At 45.1% G+C, this 22,133-nt stretch overlaps 2 protein-coding genes across 10 annotated transcripts in view; one reads left to right on the top strand and one right to left on the bottom strand.

Moving 5' to 3' along the window:
* Positions 1–3,042: 3,042 nt before the first annotated feature.
* LOC120880642 (phosphatidylinositol glycan anchor biosynthesis class P) lies at positions 3,043–18,547 on the bottom strand. Of its 4 annotated transcripts, XR_005725080.1 has the most exons (6): positions 18,318–18,524; positions 17,717–17,820; positions 13,765–13,897; positions 9,440–9,512; positions 7,486–7,604; positions 3,043–3,386 (listed from the first exon to the last, which is right to left on the bottom strand). XR_005725080.1 is itself a non-coding variant. In XM_040264168.1 (5 exons), exons 2-5 carry the CDS (start codon positions 17,796–17,798, stop codon positions 3,274–3,276), a joined length of 387 nt encoding a protein of 128 aa, XP_040120102.1. In that variant the 5' UTR covers positions 17,799–17,820; positions 18,318–18,547; the 3' UTR covers positions 3,043–3,273. The 4 variants fall into 4 exon arrangements, 3 of the variants coding, with proteins under 3 accessions (XP_040120102.1, XP_040120095.1, XP_040120110.1); XM_040264168.1 differs by lacking the exon at positions 13,765–13,897 and having other exon boundaries at positions 18,318–18,547; XM_040264161.1 differs by lacking the exon at positions 13,765–13,897 and having other exon boundaries at positions 18,080–18,320.
* Positions 18,548–18,653: 106 nt separating this feature from the next.
* The window catches only part of TTC3 (tetratricopeptide repeat domain 3), a 129,488-nt gene continuing 126,008 nt past the window's right edge, over positions 18,654–22,133 (top strand). For 3 of the 6 annotated variants that reach the window (XM_040264149.1, XM_040264113.1, XM_040264095.1), the window contains exon 1: positions 18,654–18,736. The gene's annotated coding sequence lies outside the window, so the exon portion shown is untranslated. Of the gene's footprint in view, positions 18,846–22,133 lie in introns of all 6 variants that reach the window. The other 3 variants (XM_040264140.1, XM_040264103.1, XM_040264077.1) reach the window with 1 other exon arrangement.

Raw genomic sequence — 22,133 nt, 5'->3', positions numbered from 1 at the left:
TCTAGTGGACTGACAAAGTTTATTATGCAATTGTGTAGTTTTATAATTTTCAGAGAATAGAGCATAAGGCTGTCTTGCACGTAGCCATTCCAGATAAACATTAAAGCATTCAAGCATAAAATACAGTTCCCACCGCCCAATCCATAACATAGCTTTGGCGAGACTCTAAAGGGAGTCTTATCATGAAACAACAGTCCTTGCTCTCAGAAACAGGTGGTCAGAAGGAAGCCTTCGAGTGCTTCAAGGCTGGTGTATTGACCCTTCGTCATCCATTCCCAGCCTTGGGCACTCTGAACGCTCATAACGCCTCGTCCCAGCTTCCAACCTTCGTCACGAGTGGAGCAAATACATTTGCAGTATTTGCTTAAAGCCTTCCAGCTCCTCTACAGTACTGTTCTTTTGTTGCTGTCGTTTAGTCACTCAGTTGTGTCCGACTCTCTGTGACCACATGGTCTGTGGCCCCATGGCCCTCCAGACTCCTCTGTCCATGGGATTCTCCAGGCAAGAATACTAGAGTGGGTGTCCATTTCCTTCTCCAGGGGGGTCTTCCCAACCCAGGGCCTGAACCCATACCTCCTGCCTCTCCTGTACTGCAGTTAGATTCTTCCCACTGAGCCCCAGGGAAGCCTCTCCTAGTTCACCCCGCTCTTCTAATGTTTATCACCACAGGTTAGTTTTTCCTGATTCTGGCCTCCATATAAATGGCATCACACAGTATACACATACTCTGTTATGTCTGGCTTTTTATGCCCAACATTGTATCTGTGACGTTCACTCATGTTGCTAGGTGGAGCAGTAATTTTTCGTGTTTGCAGGGCTGTGTGGCTTTCCACTGTGTAAACAGGACATAGTTTATTGACCATTCTACCCCTGACAGAGTTGGCTGGTCCCTTCAAACTGCTCTTAAGTGTGGTGACATGCTCTTACCATAAACTGACTCGGGAACTGGGACTCACTAGAGGACAGAAACAGCACCTTCACACCATCCAGCTCACACCTCTACAAGGCAGGGATAAGGCTGCTAAGTCGCTGCTAAGTCGCTTCAGTCGTGTCCGACTCTGTGCGACCCCATAGATGGCAGCCCACCAGGCTCCCCCGTCCCTGGGATTCTCCAGGCAAGAACACTGGAGTGGGTTGCCATTTCCTTCTCCAGTGCATGAAAGTGAAAAGTGAAAGTGAAGTCCCTCAGTCGTGTCCAACTCTTAGCGACCCCATGGACTGCAGCCCACCAGGCTCCTTGCTCCATGGGATTCTCCAGGCAAGAGCACTGGAGTGGGGTGCCATTGCCATGCCATACTGACATGCAAGTTCTAGTTTTCCCAACTATTGAAAATTAGTAGTCTTTTTTCCTTTTCTTTCTTTCCTGTTTGTAGTAAAGCACAGTTAAATTTGCATAAATGAAAAAGTGTCTCCAAACCTGTGTAGAGATTTAAGTTATCGAAAGTTACGTGGCCTTGAATGCTGGATGAATTTAGATTTGGTCCCACTGGCCAACTGTGAGTAAACTCTTGCTAAATTGCGTATGGTTTGTTTTTTCAAACTTATTTCCAGCTAAAATTCTTCACCTTACGTGAGACATACCCAGATATTAGTATGGCATGTGTGCGTGCTAAGTCGCCTCACTTGTGTCTGACTCTTGTGACCCTATGGACTTGTAGCCTGTCAGGCTTGTCTGCCTTTGGGATTCTCCAGGCAAGAATACCGGAGTGGGTTGCCATTCCCTTCTTCAGGGGATCCTTCTGACCCAGGGATTGAACCCAAGTCTCTTTATGTCTCCTGCATTGGCAGGCAAGTTTTTTATACCACTAGCACCACCTGGGAAGCCCCGGCAGAGTTACTCAAACTAATCTGTATACCAAATCCTCCAACCCCTTCAACGGTACTTCCCCAAATTTGCTTCAGTGGAAGGCACAACTGTCTCCTCAGTTCCTTAACTCAAAAACACCTAGGAGTGACCGTTGACCCACAACCCCTCTTGTGACCTGCCTACCCTGAACTGCCAGATCCAGCTGTGCCACCAACAAATGTTACAAAGCCACCCGCTTCTCCCCAGCCCCACTGCCACCCCTCTGCAAGCACTGCCTGCCTGGGCTAATGCAACAGCCTCCTGACCAGTCTCCTTACGTCCATAGTCCTGCCCCATGCCAAGTCCCCCTGTGAATCCACCCTCCATTCACTGCCCAGTGGCTTTTATATATATATATATATATACACATTTTTTGGCTGGGCCTTGAGGCTCGTGGGATCTTAGTTCCCTAGGGATTGAACCTGCGCCCTTTGCAGTGAAAATGCAAGAGTCCTAACCACAGGACTGCAGGGACTTCCCCCCAGTGGCTTTTAAAGACACAGATCGGGTCATGTCACACTCTTCCTTAAAACCTTCCGATGGCTCAGTATCTAAAGTGCCTCACGCCCATCAAAGTGACAGGTAAACCTGACGTCTCACGTGGGCCCACACAATGCTCACACCCTCCTGAAGCAAGCAACTACTAGGCCCCCTACTGGCCGTAGGACACACCAAGCTCCTTCAACCGGCAGGCCTCTGCCCTGGCTGTTCAGTACAGAAAGCTCCTTCCTGCCTTGCTCATCTTCATAAATGGCCACTGATTCTACTGATCAAATCTCAACTCCAACTGTCTCCTCTCAGCAGCCCTCCCTGACCACCCACATAGTTGTCCCTTAGACACATATCTGATGGTGAGGACACATTCCAAAGTCTGAGAGTTTGAATTCTGGGCTTCGAAGAACAAACAGTGGGGAGGATACAACTGCCCTTTGAAAATTACAATATGAATGCCTTTTTGCCATATGGAAACTCCAGTACTTTGGCCACCTCATGCAAAGAGTTGACTCACTGGAAAAGACTCTGATGCTGGGAGGGATTGGGGGCAGGAGGAGAAGGGGACAACAGAGGATGAGATGGCTGGATGGCATCACGGAGTGATGGACGTGAGTCTGAGTGAACTCCGGGAGTTGGTGATGGACAGGGAGGCCTGGCGTGCTGTGATTCATGGGGTCGCAAAGAGTCGGATACGACTGAGCGACTGAACTGAACTGAATGCAGTATTTATTCTGTCCATTAGTAACTACCATTTAATAACATTTATAATATTATTAGAACTTAATATAAAAGAAGTTCAACCTTTCTTTTTTTTTAACACTGGATATTAATCAGAAAGACAGTCTAAATTAGTATGGTTGAAATCTTTATGTCAAAAATTTATAATAAATGTTTGGTATTAGTCCACATACAATTAAGTTTTTGGTGTAAAGTTACTTGGCTTCAAGAAAGAACATTTGGTTTACTTCACTAATAGGAATATCTCTTAGTGCTGGGATGGCCTCTTCTTGGTCTTTCTTGTGCTGTTGGTTTTTGGCATAGTTATCTGTAAGAAGAAGACAAAAGGCTCTGTTTTATCCAAGTAATCTCTTCAACAGTCTCTGTGCTTGTGGAGACCCACCATGTAGTATACTGGGCTAACGTTTGGATAAGGACAAATACCATGTATGATGTAATTAGAAGACCCCTTAAATCCTCTTTTTAGAAGAAATGTCCCAATTAGAATAAAAACCAGCGAAGTACTTTCTGCAACCTCTAACTTGGATAAGAAATTATTATTTCATTCAACTGTACAATGATGATTCAAGTCCCATCGCACAATGCTCACAGGAACAGAATTACACCAACACCCCAAAACTATGAAACTACTGGGTACAATCCTTCATACAAACTTCATAATTTCCCCTCTTTGTACAAACTGTCTATCTGCTGTAATTCCAACCAAATATGCAGGGAACATAGTACGTTACCTGTGACTCTTCTGACCACATAACTGGTGTCTGGGGTACACAGTGACCCCGAGGACACCCTCCCCCTGCCACCCAAGTTCTTCCTCCCAGACAGAGTCTGCAGGGACCCCTTTTGTCATTCCTGGATCCACACAGCCTGTTTAGGATGACAGAAATTTCTCCCAGGCAGAGCTGCCAGGGAACACATTACATACTTGTGGCTGTTGGTAGGTGTTGCAAGAGGGCATCAGAGGGCAGACACACTGAAATCATACTCACAGAAAACTAGTCAATCTAATCACACTAGGACCACAGCCTTGTCTAGCTCAATGAAACCAAGCCATGCCTGCGGGGCAACCCAAGACGGGCAGGTCATGGTGGAGAGGTCTGACAGAACGTGGTCCACTGGAGAAGGGAATGGCAAGCCACTTCAGTATTCTTGCCTTGAGAACCCCATGAACAGTATGAAAAGGCAAAATGATAGGATGCGGAAAGAGGAACTCCCCAGGTCATTGGGTGCCCAATATGCTACTGGAGATCAGTGGAGAAGTAACTCCAGAAAGAATGAAGGGATGGAGCCAAAACAAAAACAATACCCAGCTGTGGATGTGACTGGTGATAGAAGCACGATCCGATGCTGTAAAGAGCAATATTGCATAGGAACCTGGAATGTCAGGTCCATGAATCAAGACAAATTGGAAGTGGTCAAATAAGAGATGGCAAGGGTGAACGTCGACATTCTAGGAATCAGCGAACTAAAATGGACTGGAATGGGTGAATTTAACTCAGATGACCATTACATCTACTACTGCGGGCAGGAATCCCTCAGAAGAAATGGAGTAGCCATCATGGTCAACAGAAGAGTCCGAAATGCAGTACTTGGATGCAATCTCAAAAACGACAGAATGATCTCTGTTCGTCTCCAAGGCAAACCATTCAATATCAGTTATCCAAGTCTATGCGCCAACCAGTAACGCTGAAGAAGCTGAAGTTGAACGGTTTTATGAAGACCTACAAGACCTTTTAGAACTAACACCCAAAAAAGATGTCCTTTTCATTATAGGGGACTGGAATGCAAAAGTAGAAAGTCAAGAAACACCTGGAGTAACAGGCAAATTTGGCCTTGGAATGTGGAATGAAGCAGGGCAAAGACTAATAGAGTTTTGCCAAGAAAACGCACTGGTCATAGCAAACACCCTCTTCCAACAACACAAGAGAAGACTCTATACATGGACATGACCAGATAGTCAACACCGAAATCAGAGTAATTATATTCTTTGCAGCCAAAGATGGAGAAGCTCTATACAGTCAGCAAAAACAAGACCAGGAGCTGACTGTGGCTCAGATCATGAACTCCTTATTACCAAATTCAGACTCAAATTGAAGAAAGTAGGGAAAACCGCTAGACCATTCAGGTATGACTTAAATCAAATCCCTTATGATTATACAGTTGAAGTGAGAAATAGATTTAAGGGCCTAGATCTGATAGAGTGCCTGATGAACTATGGAATGAGGTTCATGACATTGTACAGGAGACAGGGATCAAGACCATCCCCATGGAAAAGAAATGCAAAAAAGCAAAATGGCTGTCTGGGGAGGCCTTACAAATAGCTGTGAAAAGGAGAGAGGCAAAAAGCAAAGGAGAAAAGGAAAGATATAAGCATCTGAATGCAGAGTTCCAAAGAATAGCAAGAAGAGATAAGAAAGCCTTCTTCAGTGATCAATGCAAAGAAATAGAGGAAAACAACAGAATGGGAAAGACTAGAGATCTCTGCAAGAAAATCAGAGATACCAAGAGAACATGTCATTAAAAGATGGGCTCAATAAAGGACAGAAATGGTATGGACCTAACAGAAGCAGAAGATATTAAGAAGAGGTGGCAAGAATACACGGAAGAACTATACAAAAAAGATCTTCATGACCCAGATAATCATGATGATGTGATCACTAATCTAGAGCCAGATATCTTGGAATGTGAAGTCAAGTGGGCCTTAGAAAGCATCACTACGAACAAAGGTAGTGGAGGTGATGGAATTCCAGTTGAGCTGTTTCAAATCCTGAAAGATGATGCTGTGAAAGTGCTGCACTCAATATGCCAGCAAGTTTGGAAAACTCAGCAGTGGCCACAGGACTGGAAAAGGTCAGTTTTCATTCCAATCCCAAAGAAAGGCAATGCCAAAGAATGCTCAAACTACCGCACTATTGCACTCACCTCACACGCAAGTAAAGTAATGCTCAAAATTCTCCAAGCCAGGCTTCAGCAATATGTGAACTGTGAACTCCCTGATGTTCAAGCTGGTTTTAGAAAAGGCAGAGGAACCAGAGATCAAATTGCCAACATCTGCTGGATCATGGATAAAGCAAGAGAGTTCCAGAAAAACATCTATTTCTGCTTTACTGACTATGCCAAAGCCTTTGACTGTGTGGATCACAATAAACTGTGGAAAATTTTGAAAGAGATGGGAATACCAGACCACCTGACCTGCCTCTTGAGAAATCTGTATGCAGGTCAGGAAGCAACAGTTAGAACTGGACATGGAACAACAGACTGGTTCCAAATAGGAAAAGGAGTATGTCAAGGCTGTATACTGTCACCCTGCTTATTTAACTTCTATGCAGAGTACATCATGAGAAACGCTGGACTGGAAGAAACACAAGCTGGAATCAAGATTGCCAGGAGAAATATCAATAACCTCAGATATGCAGATGACACCACCCTTATGGCAGAAAGTGAAGAGGAGCTAAAAAGCCTCTTGATGAAAGTGAAAGAGGAGAGCAAAAAAGTTGGCTTAAAGCTCAACATTCAGAAAACGAAGATCATGGCATCCGCTCCCATCACTTCATGGTAAATAGACGGGGAAACAGTGGAAACAGTGTCAGACTTTATTTTTTGGGGCTCCAAAATCACTGCAGATGGTGACTGCCCCCATGAAATTAAAAGACGCTTACTCCTTGGAAGAAAAGTTATGACCAACCTAGACAGTATATTCAAAAGCAGAGACATTACTTTGCTGACTAAGGTCTGTCTAGTCAAGACTATGGTTTTTCCTGTGGTCATGTATGGATGTGAGAGTTGGACTGTGAAGAAGGCTGAGCGCTGAAGAATTGATGCTTTTGAACTGTGGTGTTGGAGAAGACTCTTGAGAGTCCCTTGGACTGCAAGGAGATCCAACCAGTCCATTCTGAAGGAGATCAACCCTGGGATTTCTTTGGAAGGAATGATGCTGAAGCTGAAACTCCAGTACTTTGGGCACCTCATGAGAAGAGTTGACTCACTGGAAAAGACTCTGATTCTGGGAGGGATTGGGGGCAGGAGGAGAAAGGGACAACAGAGAATGAGATGGCTGGATGGCATCACGGACTCGATGGACGTGAGTCTGAGTGAACTCCGGGAGTTGGTGATGGACAGGGAGACCTGGCGTGCTGTGATACGTGGGGTCGCAAAGAGTCAGACACGACTGAGCGACTGAACTGAACTGAACTGAACTGAATAGTGCTATTAAACAGTGTTTTCACAAAAGCTTATTTGTGCCCTGTGACCACTTTCTTTGGTGTAACTTGGTCTACTTCTCCCAGGTTCTTTCTACTGCGACTGCGTGTGGCACTTGCCATAACCTGCTTTTGGTCGCTTCTCTCGATAAAAGTGTTAATACCCCCTCCTGCCTCCCCTAGCGCTTTCCTTGGATATAAATTTACCTGTGATATTATGAATGGAGTCAAGTGGAGAGGTACTCATCATGTTTATTCCAAATAAGAGGACATAACCGATGACTACGGTAATGAGGAGGTACACAGGCAGAGCAATGGCCCAATACCTGCAGAAGAGAATATTAAAATAGGCAACAGAGCTCACAAAATCTGCAGTTCTCAAGAGTTCATCACCAAGTTGTTACACTTTAAAGTTTATCTTTTGGCTGTGGTGGGATTTCATTGCTACACTTGGCCCTTCTCCAGTTGTGGAAAGCAGGCTTCTCTTGTTCTGGGGCACGGGAGCCGTTTCTTTTGGCGTTTACCTCCACTTTTCTATACAATATATTCATATCATTGCTTCTTGATTTGTTTTCAAATTCAGATATTTTCTCTGAACTTCCTAATATGGACATGAAGATGTTTATATAAATAATGTTTGCAACTGAGCACCGTAATGTATTATTATTTTATGTCTTGTACAATTTTTTGTAGTAATTACCACTTTTAGTCTGTTTGCTTGGTTTCCTATGTACCTATCAATAATCAATCCTCAAATTCTCTGACAGATTCTAATATGCCTCTTGATACATTTAAGCATGTCAAATGCTCTCACGTTTTACTGGTGTATAATTTATTTCTTTCTTGCCATTTTCTCTTTCTGGAACTTCTAAGACTTGGATTTTTTGCTGTTTTGGTTCTCTCATCTTGTCTCTATTTTCTGTTTTGCTATACTCTATTCTACTTTCTGGAGATTACTTTCAGTGTTTCTTCTAAATGTTCAATTAAAATGTTAATTTTGGTTATCATAGTTATAATTTCTATGCAGTAATTCTCTGAACATTCCTTATTTATAGCATCCTGTTGCTTCATAGTTATACTCTTTCCTTATCTCTGAGGATTTTGTTAACGTTTTCTTTTGTTCTTTGCAGTATCTCCATTTCTTTCAAGTTTCTTTTGCTTTTTCTCTTTTATTTCATTTTAGAGGCTTTCTTTTCATGTCTGGTAAGTTTTAGTGGTCCACTCACATTTACATATGAAGTATGGGAGAAGACGTGTGGGGGGAAATATTAAAGAAGTATAGATGAAGCACTAAGAAGTTAATTGGAAGCACTGTGCATATGCGGACTGGAATGGCCAACTGATGACCCTCACTATGGGAGACCTGGCCATTCCACTGGAGGACCTCTCGTTTTCAGAAATGAGATAGCCTTTGAGCTGGCTGGCTTTCTCAGGGAGGACGCTCCGACCTTGCTGGGAGGAGGTGGGAGGTAGGACAGGTGCTCAGGAGGACTCACACTTCAGCAAAGCAGATCTTCACTTATTCCTGTTTTCAGTAAGGAGCCTACATAGACTTAAGAGTACCCCAGATTACAGGCTCAAGTCAGTCTTTCCAGAGTGTAAAACTCCTTCTGCAGGGGAGGGTTTGTCTCTCAGCTTTAAAGGCTGAGGAGGACGATTGGAGGGCCAAATGCTCCTTAAACACTGTTTTCAGCCTGGACCAGAAATACAGTGTAAAGAGGTGCCCACACTTCCAATGTCTGGGCCTCTGTATTGTGGGCACAGAGACTCTGGCTGCCTCCTGCATGACTGATGTGGGACAGTGGGAATTAAGTCAGGTACCTCTCCACCTGTCTGCAATCCACTTCCCAGATTTTATTGATACATCTCTCCTGTCCCTTTATTTGCTCCTGTGGGTTTATATTTTAACAATTATTTTTTATTATAGGTTTATTTTATCAAGATTTTGGGAGGAAGTGGAGATAGAAATGTGCATTCAGCCCACCATCTTTAAGCAGAAACATATCAATAATGATTTTTTAAAAACTTTACATTTCTATATGGTTATGTACAGATCTTAAAAGAATAAACATAAGATTTGAAAAAGTCTTGAGGAAAAATCTTATCCTTCAAAACAGCACTGATATAATCTCACTTTATTTAAGAAATATATTAAACTTACTTTTGAGGCCAATAAGTTAAGCCTAAGGAGTTTAGCCAAGATTCAGGAATAAAAGCCCACACAAGATACAGTACTGCAGAAGAGGGGGAAAACAAAAAAGGAAAAAAAGTCAGTAAGGCATGCATCCGATTTATCAATATTCAAATAAAAAAAGGTCCTTTGAACGTTGCTTAACTGAGAAATGATTTTTTCCTCCTTATTTGTACCATTTCTGTAACACTGCACGATTACTTTCTACTAGTCATTTTTTTTTCCTTTAGCCATGGACTTTATTGTTTCAATATCTACAACTATTACTCTATACACAAAGTTTAATTTCTTACAAAATCCTATATTCCCTATTGCTAGGTCACTTTCCTCTCCATTTTATGATGGCACATTTCCATCAAGAACTATTTTCCCAAATCATAATCTGCCTGATTGTGTGCTGTTGTTGTTCAGTTGCTAAGTTGTGTTTGACTCTTTGTGATGCCATGGACAGTAGCCCACCATCTCCTCTGTCCTTGAGATTTCCCAGGCAAGACCTATCAGTCATTTTAAAAAACTGTGGTTAAAAAACCATAAAAGTTACCATTTGAATCAAGTGTAATGTTCAGTAGTGTTAAATATATTTGCACTGCTGTTAAACATATTTCTAGAACTTTTTCATCTTGTGAATCTGAAATTCTATACCCACTAAACAAGTCATCTTATTTAAAACAAGTATGTCTTAACTCATGTGAAAGAGGAGAGTGAAAAAGCTGGCTTAAAACTCAGTATTCAAAAAACTTAAGATCATGGCATCCGGTCCCATCACTTCATGGCAAATAGATGGGGAAACAATGGAAACAGTGACAGACTTTATTTTCTTGGGCTCCAAAATCACTGCAGATGGTGACTGCAACTATGAAATTAAAAGATGTTTGCTCCTTGGAATAAAAGCTATGACAAACTTAGACAGCATATAAAAAAAGCAGAGGCATTACTTTACTGACAAAGGTCTGTGTAGTCAAAGCTATGGTTTTTCCAGCAGTCAGTCATGTATGGGTGTGAGAGCTGGACCATAAAGAAAGCTGAGCACCAAAGAATTGATGCTTTTGACCTGTGGTCTTGGAGAACTCTTTAGAGTCCCTTGGACTGCAAGGAGATCCAACCAGTCCATCCTAAAGGAAATCAGTCCTGAATACTCATTGGAAGGACTGATGCTGAAGCTGAAGCTCCAATACCTTGGCCACCTGATACGAAGAACTGACTCACTGGAAAAGATCTTGATGCTGGCAAAGATTGAAGGTGGGAGGAGAAAGGGACGACAAAGGATGAGATGGTTGGATGGCATCTCTGACTTGATGGACATGAGATTGAGCAAACTCCAGGAGTTGGTGATAGACAGGGAGGCCTGGCATGCTGCAGTCCATGGGGTCGCAAAGAGTCGGACATGACTGAGCAAATGAACTGATGTTTTAATTCGTGCTATTCACACTTAACCCATACTATTTACAAAAATATATCTTAACTCATACTATTTTAAGCAATTTAAGGGCAGAAATCATGCCTTAAGAACTGCTGTAATTCTTATAGCACCTAGCAATTTTCTTTATATGTAGTAGGTATTTTACACTTTATTCCTATAGGGTTGAAACAACTACAATTAGTGGCGTAAAGGTGAATTTATCTACCCTGTTCTGATTCATGACATGCTTTATCTCCTAGAGCAGTCTTATTGCCACGTCAAGTTTCTGTGGCCCTTACTGCTGTACCTGTTACAACAACAGCCAAACTCTGAGCACTCATTGTGGGCTAAGCACACTTCTAAACACTTTGTCATTGTTGTTGAATTGCTAAGTCATGTCTGATTCTTTTGAGAGCCCATGGACTGTAGCCCACCAGGTTCCTCTGTCCATGGGATTTCCCCAGGCAAGAATACGGGAGTGGGTTGCCATTTCCTTCTCCAGGGGATCTTCCCAACCCAGGGGTCGAACTTGGGCCCCCTGCACTGGCAGATTCTTTACCACTGAGCCACCAGGAAAGCCCTCTGAGCACTTTACACGTATTATTTCATTTCCTCAAAACAATCCTAGGAGGTATTATGTTAGTTTTACAGATGAGGAACTGGAATCTTGGACATGTTACATCATCTGCCCAAGGTAAGTTAAAGTGTTATCATTAAGTCATTAAGTTATCATTAAGTCTGACTCTTTGCAAGCCCATGGACTGTAGCCTACCAGGCTCTTCTGTCCATGGAATTCTACAGACAAGAACACTGGGGATCTTCCTGACTCAGGGATCGAACCCAGGTCTTCTGCTTTGCAAGCAGATTTTTTTACCATCTGGGCCAGCAGGGAAGCCCTGCTCAAGTGACAGAGACAAATTTCAAACCACCTGTCTCAACCATGATGAAAGATTAACATTTTTCTCAACAAATATGTATTACAGAATTCTGTATGTCAGAAGTGTGAGAGACAATGGTGAACCCAAAAGAGATGGCCTCTGCACTCCCTAAGCAGAGGACCAGAGATGAATAAACTGCTATTTTCAATACACTGTGATAAGGGCTAATGAACACGTAACAGATGATGCGGGAGCACATAGGGAGGCCCTCAGCCCACGGTGGTGGTGATGGAAGTGACGTTAATGGACAGGAAAGATTTCCTGGAGGAAGTCATTAAGCTGGGGCCTGAAGGATGAATGGGGGTTAGGCAGATGAAAATGCTAATGGCTGGGCTTGCAGTTGTGAGGAAGGAAGAAAATATTAATAACGAGAAAACGGTGTTCCTGGCCACGAGCTGCAGCGAGAGTGTCAGGAATCAAAGAGAGAGTGGTGGTGGATGGCAGAATGAAAAGCTGGAAAGGATCGGGCTTGCAACTCAAGTTTTCAAGGTTAATGAAATACAAATAGTGGCAAAAACATGAGGCAAATTCATAAAAGGAAATAACTTGCTTAGTTTAACTAATTAAATTTATTGTACATCTGCTATATGCTAGGTGCTATCAAAAGGTCAAGGCTCCAAAAAAAAATGAGACATGGTGTCTATCCTCACAAGTCCTGTGGGAGACAGAAATGAGCCAGATGCAGTGGCAGGAACCTCCTGAGCACTGTCTTATGTGATCCCTCCCAGACCCTTCTGAAGTGTGTGCCAAGATTATTCCTCACTCACAGATGAAAAAAACTAAGTCATGGGGAATTAAAGTCACTTGCCCAAGGTCTCAAAGCTAACAGTTACTGAGATGGAACAAGAACTCAGGCATGTGTTCACCCTGGACTCACTGGCAGGAGTCAGAGCACTGGTTAACAGCATGAAGGGGAAGCAACGTATCTGGGGAACCCCAGGCAGCTTGGAGTGACTGGGGCATACGGTGGGAGGCTCTGAGCGGTGAGAAACCAGCTGGAAATGTGAACAGGTCCCAGATCATGGAAGACTGTGGGCAAGGAATGTGAACTTTATGTTTTGGGCAAGGGGGATAATTGAATATTTCTGGAAGATCCCCTGGAGGTGGAAATGGCAACCCACTCTAGTACTCTTGCCGAGGAAATCCCATGGACCGAGGAGCCTAGCGGGCTACAGTCCATGGGGTTGCAAAGAGACAGACATGACTGAGCACGCACCGACCCACACACACACCAAGAGAAATAACCACTCAGGCTCCAGAGGTTTTCATCTGGGGAGTTCAGGCCTGGATCTCAAGCGCGCTGCTGTGAGAGCTGCGTCTAAGATGTTTCTGTGGAGGAGGAGAGACCCCAGCAACCACAATGGCAGGAGCAGATGAACAAGGTGGGGGAGGAGAAGTACAAGCAAAGAGGACTCCCAGGCTTTCAGAGTGGGGTCTGGTAATTCCAACCCTGAAGAGATTCTCCACACTGCACTGTGAGATTTCCCCCAAATACTGATCAGACAGCATTATTTGCCAGTTTTTGAACTTTGATGGCTTTAGAATAAAATCCAAAGTCCTTCCTAGGCTTTGCAAGAACTTAGAATGACCAGGCTCCTGCCTGCCCCTCCAAGGTCCAGTCCTCACATACTACGCTTCAGCTCCAGACAGTGTCTCATGTTTGCACTTCACACAACCTTCAGACGCAGGGTAACTGAGCTTGTAGTGAGCGCTGTCTGCCTGAAATGTTCTTCCTCCGACTTTCAACGCATTTGGTTCCTTAGCTTGCTTCCCATCTTGGCTCAAATGTCACCTTCAGAGAGGCTTTCCCCAGTCGCTTGCTCTTCCAGCTATGTCCCACCTGCACACCACACCCTTTTACTCCCTTGCCATTTCTCTTTATTTCCTCAAAGCCATTACCACAGTCTACAACTATGGTTATGGGTGGAATATTTGTGCCCCTCCCCCTAAATGATTACCTTGAAACCCTAATCCCCAATGTGGAGGATTTGGAGGTGGGGCCTTTGAGAGGCAGTTAGGTATAGATGAGGTCGTGAGGGACAGGCACCATCATGGGATTAGTGTTCTCATGAGACCTGGAAGAGATCAGGGCTGTGGGGACATGGCAAGAAAGTGATGGTCAAACCGTATCAGGGCCTTCACTGAACCCAACTATGCTGGCATCCAGATCTTGGACTTCCCTGCCTCCAGAGCTGAGAAATAAATGTCTATTGTTTAAGCTACCTGGTCACAGACTAAACAGATTAAGACAATTAGCTTTTTTTTTTTTCTAAGTTAATTATTTAATTTATTTGGCTCTGTCTGGTCTGGGTCTTAGTTGAGGTGCACTGGCTTTGCTGCTCCGTGGCACATGGGATCTTCATTCCCTAACCAGGGATTGTCCCCTGGATTGGAAGGATTCTTAACCACTGGACCACCAGGGAAGTTCCTACAATTACCTTTTAAATTCAGTAAATATTTCAACATACATACAGACTCATATAACCCCTGTGCACCTACCACTATGTTTTATTAAAACTGGTGGGTACTGGCCTCTCACCTCCCTGATTACTTTCTGCCTCACTGTCTCAGGTTTAATGACTTCCATCAATTCCTTCAAACCACTGGCATCGTTAGGCTTTTGCACTGGCTGTTCTCTGTCTGAGAGGCTCTTTTTCAACATTGCCACGGCAACTCTCATTTTTTGTGTGTCTAAAACTCATCTGTCAGTAAGGCACCTCCTGACAGCTGTACTTACAACAGCAAGCTGCTTCCATTCCTTACCCTCCTTCTTGCTTAATTTCTCCCCAAGGTACACATTATCATCTGACATTCTATATGTTTTACTTATGTAAATTGCCCATTGACCATCTCCCTCCCAGCAGAATGCAGACTCTGAGAGCAGGAAATCTGGGGCTGTTCTGCTCATCTCTGGTCAGTAACAGTGCCCAGCACATGGTAAGCATAAAAGAAAAATTTGTGGAATTAATTTCTGGTTGTGCAATAAATGCTGGAGAGGGTACAGAGAAAAAGGAACCCTCTTACACTGTTGGTGGGAATGCAAACTAGTACAGCCACTATGAAGAACAGTGTGGAGATTCCTTAAAAAACTGAAAATAGAACTGCCATATGACGCAGCAATCCCACTGCTGGGCATACACACCAAGGAAACCAGAATTGAAAGAAATACATGTACCCCAATGTTCATCACAGCACTGTTTACAATAGCCAGGACATGGAAGCAACCTAGATGTCCATCGGCAGATGAGTGGATAAGAAAGTTGTGGTACATATATACAATGGAATATTACTCAGCTATTTAAAAGAATGCATTTGAATTAGTTCTAATGAGGTGGATGAAACTGGAGCCTATTATAGAGTGAAGTAAGTCAGAAAGAAAAACACCAATACAGTATATTAACACATATATATGGAATTTAGAAAGATGGTAACAACGACCCTATATGTGAGACAGAAAAAAGAGACCCAGATGTAAAGAACTGTTGGACTCTGTGGGAGAAGGCGGGGTGGAATGATTTGAGAGAATAGCATTGAAACATGTATATTATCATATGTGAAACAGGTCACCAGTCCAGGTTCTATGCATGAGGCAGGGTGCTCAGGGCTGGTGCACTGGGATGACCCGGAGGGATGGGATGGGAAGGGAGTGGGAGGGAGGGTCAGGATGGGGAACACATGTACACCCATGGCCAATTCATGTGAATGTATGGCAAAAACACCACAATACTGTAATTAGTCTCCAATTAAAAAAAAAATTTCTGGTTGTTGGTCCTGTTGGAGTTAAAGTCTTATTCAAGTCATTGCTTTTATTTATCTGTATAGTTTCTAATCCTTCAAATACTCTATAGAACACAGATTTGCAAAAATGATGATGTTGATGATAACAATCAGAGTCGAAGCTAATGTTTAATTGGGCTTCCCTGGTAGCTCAGATAGTAAAGAATATGCCTGCAATGCAGGAGACCCAGGTTCAATGACTGGGTCAGGAAATTCCGGAGAAGGGAATTTGGCGACCCACTCCAGTAAAGTACAGGTAGCCCCCACTTTTTGAAAGTCCACTTTAAGCTATTTTGCTCTTAGCAAAGACCTACAGTAGTATGTTTTCTTTAACCAGAGGAAATCTGAAGAGGATTTTTGCTTTTACTAAAAACCTTTTCTGCATCTGTTTTGCAGGAAGCTGTGGTAGAAGCAGTTCGCACCCAGAGCAGGGAGTGTGGCTTGTCCGAGCTCCTTCCCCAGGGCTACACTCAGCATCTTAGCGTCAAGCCGCCACAGCTTTGAACTGTGTGAGCATCTTTATCTGAACTGAGTATCTTTATCAAATTGAGTGCATGAGCTCAACTTTTGTGTGTTAGCAAATGTGCCCTTCATTTTATACCACTTGGGCTCTCCAAGGTTTCGTAAGAATGCGTGTGTCTGAAAGTTGCTCAGTTGTGCCTGACTCTTTGCCCACCAGGCTGCTCTGTCCATGGAATTCTCCAGGCAAGAATACTGGAGTGGGTAAGCCATTCTCTTCTCCAAGGGATCTTCTTGACCCAGGGATCGAACCCAGGTCTCCTGCATTGAAGGCAGATTCTTTACCGTCCAAGCCACCTCTAGTTTTGCAGGGGAAAGCTGTACTTACTGTTCCTACGCTACATATTCTTTTAAGTGCTCTGCATACATGATGGCAATTTATCTTTACAACAGACATAGAGAGGCAGCACAATGACATCAACCCAGTGTGCCGGCGTAGAAATTTTAGCTTTATTATTTACCAGTGGTGTGACCTTGGCACATTATTTAAGCCCCGTGTGCTCAATATTGTCATCTGCAAATGAGGACTGTAATGACAATTTCTATCTGACAGGACTATCTTATGCTTCCTTAGCTTTTAATAGACATGACCACCCTTCCACAGATAAAGCATCTGAAGAATCGAAGATGCAAACAGTCCTCCACGAAGCAAGTCTGTCGAGGAGTCAGGATTTGGACTCAAGCTATAACTTCTTCATAGACTGCCCTAGGCAACAGCTTGGTTGGCTATACTGATGCAGTTAGGGTTCAGAAGCATGGCCACTCCATCTGCCTGGTTTCCACAAAATTCTAAAAAGTTTTGGACACCCACTTTTCTCCCTAATTCTCAGATCCTTCTGGGGAGAGACATGAGGCCTGCTGTATGACTCTGGGAATATGGTGTCTCAGAGAACAAGCTTTCTTATCTGTAAAATGGGACCATATGAAGACTGACTGAGATCAGGATGTAAAGTGCACCTGACTTCTGGAGCCTGATTCCTGGTCCTCCCAAACTCCCACAGCTGCACTGGGGCCAGACCAGATTACTCCTTTCCAAACCTCACCATGCTTCCCTTCAAGGCCTTCCCACTTCTTCCTTATTGTTGAAGATAAAGTCCCTGGGAGAAAAATTAACTCTTTCTTTTTTTGGCTGTACTGCCTCAGTGCCGTGTGGGATCTTAGTTCCCTGACAAGGAATTGAACCTGAGCCTTGGCTGTGAGAGCACAAGAGTCTTAACCACCGGACTGCCAGGGAATTCCCTGAATTTCCATTTTGATTTCTTATCTCTTCACTAGGTTCCCAAGGCGCGTATCACAGTGTATTAACTGAGATTTAATCCTCTATCTTGTCCACAAAACCAAGACCTTCTTAAGGGCAGGGATCAGGTTTCATTTCCTCTGCAATCCTTCCTGGTGAGGCATTTTTAAAGATTTGTTGAGATTAAATCTTTCAGGCTCATGTCTGGCATATAGAACACGCTGAAGAGACAAGAGGTCTCTTCAGGTTTTCTCAAAAAGAGACAAAGGTTGAAAGAATCACAGTTCATGTATACACATTCAACTAACAAACGGAATAATTTCCTTGTCCTTGAACATCACAGAAAGGCCCTGGCCATCCATCAGGGGAGTACTTACTGAAGCCAAATTGGGAGCTTAAGAAAAGAACAAAGCCATAAATCGCTCTTTCTGGCAACGGCGACGGTGAATTTTCCACCATTTTCCCCGTGGCTTTAGATATTCTGTGGGGGAAAACAAAAACAAGTCATCTGTCAGTTATCCACTCATTTTCACTATGGGTCTATTATAATCTCACCGCTTTGCTATGGGCACAGCCTCTGCGTTTCTCCAGTAAACCAAACAGGAGATACCGGCGCAGTGAAATCCGACACACACCTGCTTGCACAGGTGCACACAAGCACCCAAATGTTGCCTGCACGAGCAACCAGCCCCCCAACCTCACGTGCAGGCGCACACAAGCACACGGGCTAGCGCGCGCACCTCCTGCAGTGGAAGGTGGGGGGAGGCAAGGGGAGAGCGGGGTCGGGGGCTACTGAACGCCACCCCAACTCTGCAGGCTTCGCCTCCGTAAGAACAGGGAAGAAAGGGCAAGGACGGATGGGGGGCCTGCGCCCAAGCGCCCTCCCGCCTGGGGCTCGACACCCAGAACTGGGCCCTGCCGTCTCATAGCTCGATTTTCTCATTCGAGTTCCCCCCGGGCTGCGGGGTAGCCCTAGACCTTGGGTCCTCCAAGAGCCGACTCCCCCAGCCGCACGTTCGGCCACCTCAGGGCCGAGGCCTCGGCGCAGGCGCGGACTCCGGCAGCCGCACGAGGGCGGGAGAGGACAAACCACGAACCGCCCGGTTGCCACGGAAACTCTGCCCGCGCGCAAGCGCACCGCGACTCAGGTCAGTCAGCCTCTCGAGAGCGCGGGGGTGAGCGGGGGGGAAACGGGGCTCGCAGCGGGGGGCGGGGCGGGGCCTGCTCGACGGCGCATGTGCGTTGCGGCTCACGTGACGCACGTTCCTCGCCCTCCCGCCGCCGCCCGGCCGCTCGCGCCCGCCCGCCCGGCGGCTGACGTGGAGAGCCTGAGGCGTCGGCGGCGGCGGCGGCGGCGGCGGCTGCCAGCGTCCGAGGCTCGCGGGCTGCGAGCCCCGGTGAGTGCACACCTGGCGCGCGGCGGGGCTGCCGGATGTGTCAGCTTGTCGCGCAGCAGCCGAGATGGCCGGGGCGAGAGGCCCTCCACACCCCCTCCGTGGGTGTGTGGTGAGTGTGGGTGTGTGCGCGTCGCCCCGCGTCGTTGGCTGTGGTGCCTGTAGTGTGTGTATGGGGGCGGATGGTGCGGGTTCGGGATGTGTGTGTGGCCGCTGTCGTCGGCCCCAGTAGGTGTGTCTCTTTTGTCTGGTTTCCCTGTTCTTCAAGTGTGGGTCCCTCGGGGCTCCTGTGCGAGGGTGGGAGAAGCCCCTGTGTTTGTGCGCGTCCCCCGGCCGCCCGCGCGCCCTCGTCGCCGTCGGTGCGCGGGTGACACCCCCGCTAGCTTGGCGGGTTCCGACGGCCCGAGCGCGCGTGGACACGCGAGGTATCTCTCCTCCCGACCCCTTTGTGTCCGTGCCGATTCTTCCCGGCCCGGGCGTGGACGCTCCGGCTGTGTGGGTGCCCCCTCCGCCTTGGTGTCACAGCCTCTCTCTTGGGGTGCCCCCCAGCCCCGCCTTGATGTCAGCCCCTGTCTTGGGGGTGCTCGCCCCCCCACCCCGCCTTGGTGTCACAGCCCCTCTCTTGGGGTGCTTGCCTCCCCAACCCCCCACCGCGCGCGTGGCCGCTCCGCCTGCAGTCGTGACCCACCCCCTTGCAGCAGCGCCCGCGCGGGGGTGCGTCCTCGCGTGTCTCCCCGCTCGCCTGGGTCCTCGCGAGTGCGTGCTCTCCGGGGTGCGGGTTTTCGTTCGAGTGTTGGTGAACGTTTTTGCACGCCCCCCTCCTCCGTGTTTTGCGTTCTTTACAAATGCGCCACCTGTTTTCGAGAGAATGGCTGCCGAGTGCGGGGAGAGGGTCGGGGGAGGGAGACTTGAACGCAGTGCTGGCTGCGCCTCTTCGGAGCATCCTCTCCCCCCACCTCCCATCGCTAATGGGAAGAGGCGGGGACAGCCGGGGTGGGGGGTCCGGCTAGCTGCTCCGTAGTGTTTAGGAGGTCCAGTGTGGCCTGTCGAGTCAGCCTGTTGTGGGGACGGAATAAGGGGCCAGGGGCCAAAAATGGAGCTAAGGCGTTGGTGAATGTTGTTTGGTACCCGTGTGGCGTACCATTTTTAGAGGCCTCGTAAGATGCCCAAAGATCTTCGATGGCATATTCCTTCTAAAATATATATATACACGCGACAGCTGGGCAAATACGTTCCAGCCAATCCTAGGCGTTCTTGATGATACTTAACGGTTCACATAAGTGTTTTGTGGCGTCCACATAAATGACCTCTCTTGGTGTCTGCCCAGGGTCCTGGCGATGGAAACAAGGTAGACAGCTTACAGGTTTCAATCCTCCTTTGGGAGCAATTTTCTCATAATTACAGCTCTGGTTAGGTACATTTTGTATTGCAGGAAATTTGCGTTTTATCCTAAGGGAGATGGGATTTATTACAAGGCTTCACAGGGAAGGAAACTTGAAACACATTAGAAACCCAGCTGCTGCTCTTGCTCAAAGGTTCGTGCTCTGCGCTCAAGGGCTGCGTTTTTGGTCTCTGTTTCTCCCTGTTCATTTGCTCAATTTTCTTACTCTTGCCTAATTTTGTGGGATTTTGTTTCTTTTCAATTTCTGGAAGATTTCACACATAGAATACAGAGTGGGATCTAACCAATTCATGACTGAGATTTACAGATGTAATTATTTTGCCGAATTTACTTCAGATCCTCTTTTTAATTTAAAACAACTAAAATTGCAAAATGTGGAGGTGCTCTCATTCCCGCCCCTCCTTTCCTAGAGGTAGTCACCGTGTTTAGGTTTGTGTGTATCTCCTTGCATATTTTATACTTTGATCACGGTGAATCCATAAACAATATATAGTGTTGAATAGTATTAAACAATGTGTCTTTTTGCAGCTTGCTTTTTTCGATCAACATCACATTTTCAGATTTACATGTGAATAAATTGGATAATTGTGTTTGGTTCATTTTAACTGCTGGTATAGAATTCCATTGTATGAATATACCGTAATTTACTGATCTGTTTTCCTACTGATGGACTTTGAAGGTTTTTGACTCTAAAAACAGTCCTGCCTTGAACATCTTTGTATTTGTCTGCTTTGTGTACACGTTTGGAAATTTCTTGAGAAAATAGACCTAATAGTGGATTTTGCTGCATAGTAGGATATATGCATCTTCAGTGTAACCAAATATCACAGAAGCTCTCAAAGTGTTTGCACTGACTCATCCCTCTGACTGGTATAGAGTGGAAACACCCATTTCCTCACACTATTGCTAAACCCTTTATGTTACCTGACTTACATTTTTGCCTCTTCTTTACTGACCACCTTCCTTATAACTAACTCGCAGTTAAATTTGCTTACGGCCACCTTGGCTTCTGCTCTAGTCCTGTGTAAAGCCTGTGGGTTCCTCTCTCAGTGCTGACTCAATCTTTTATCTCATTTGGTTCTCATAAAATTAATTGCAGTGAACATGTATTTTGTACCTAATGTACTTCCTATGGTTGATGTAAGATAAAGATTTCCATGGTATGTTAGATGTACCTCTCTAGTGGCAGGTGAGATGATTTAATTATTTTTTGCATATGATGAATGGATTTTAAAAAATCGTTTTTCCTCTTTAATGTACTACTTAATGCTTTCAAAATATATGTGACATATATGCAAGTTGTGAAGCAAGACAATAAAATGAACGCCTCTCAACCCACCACTCAATCCAAGAATCAAAATGACCGATTTTGAATGTTACCATCCCCAGGGTGACTTTTATTGAATTATGTGTCATTTCTTGTATTTTAAAAATAATTTTATCAAATATGTGTATATCCCTCAACAGTATATTGTGTGGTTTCTATTGTTTTTGAATTTTAAAAAAGGAATACTGGATACAGTTTGTTGGGCTGGCTTATTTCACTCAATGTTACGTTTCTGAGAGTCACTGATATTCAGATAGACATCTCATTAATTTTCATGGCTGTGTAATATTCTGTTGGAGAATATAACATGGTGTATGCATTCTTCTATTGATGAACATTTTGGTTGTTTCTAGGTTTTGCTGTTTTGAAGATTCTTATATATTTCTTCTGGTACACAGTTGCAAGAATTTCTCTACTTTTCACACTGGGATATATGCCTTCCAGGGAAGTAATAAAGATTTTCTGAGGGGTATTTGGGCACAAGTGATATTAATCAATTTGTATATCATTAAATTCTACGTGTATCCTTTGCTAAAACTGGTAATGCCTGGAGCCTGTGATAGAAACTTCCTCTTGGCTCTACTTGCCCACCTCCCCCTTCAGAGTAGCATTTCTGCCTTAAATTAGGAAGGCATACCGCTTACTTGCATGGAATCTTACCAGGGTAACAT

Source organism: Oryx dammah, unplaced genomic scaffold (genome assembly GCF_014754425.2).
Source record: "Oryx dammah isolate SB20612 unplaced genomic scaffold, SCBI_Odam_1.1 HiC_scaffold_2, whole genome shotgun sequence".
NCBI classification, from domain to species: Eukaryota; Metazoa; Chordata; class Mammalia; order Artiodactyla; family Bovidae; genus Oryx; species Oryx dammah.
Note: the sequence above shows the minus strand (reverse complement) of the source record. Positions and strands in the feature narration are given on the sequence as shown.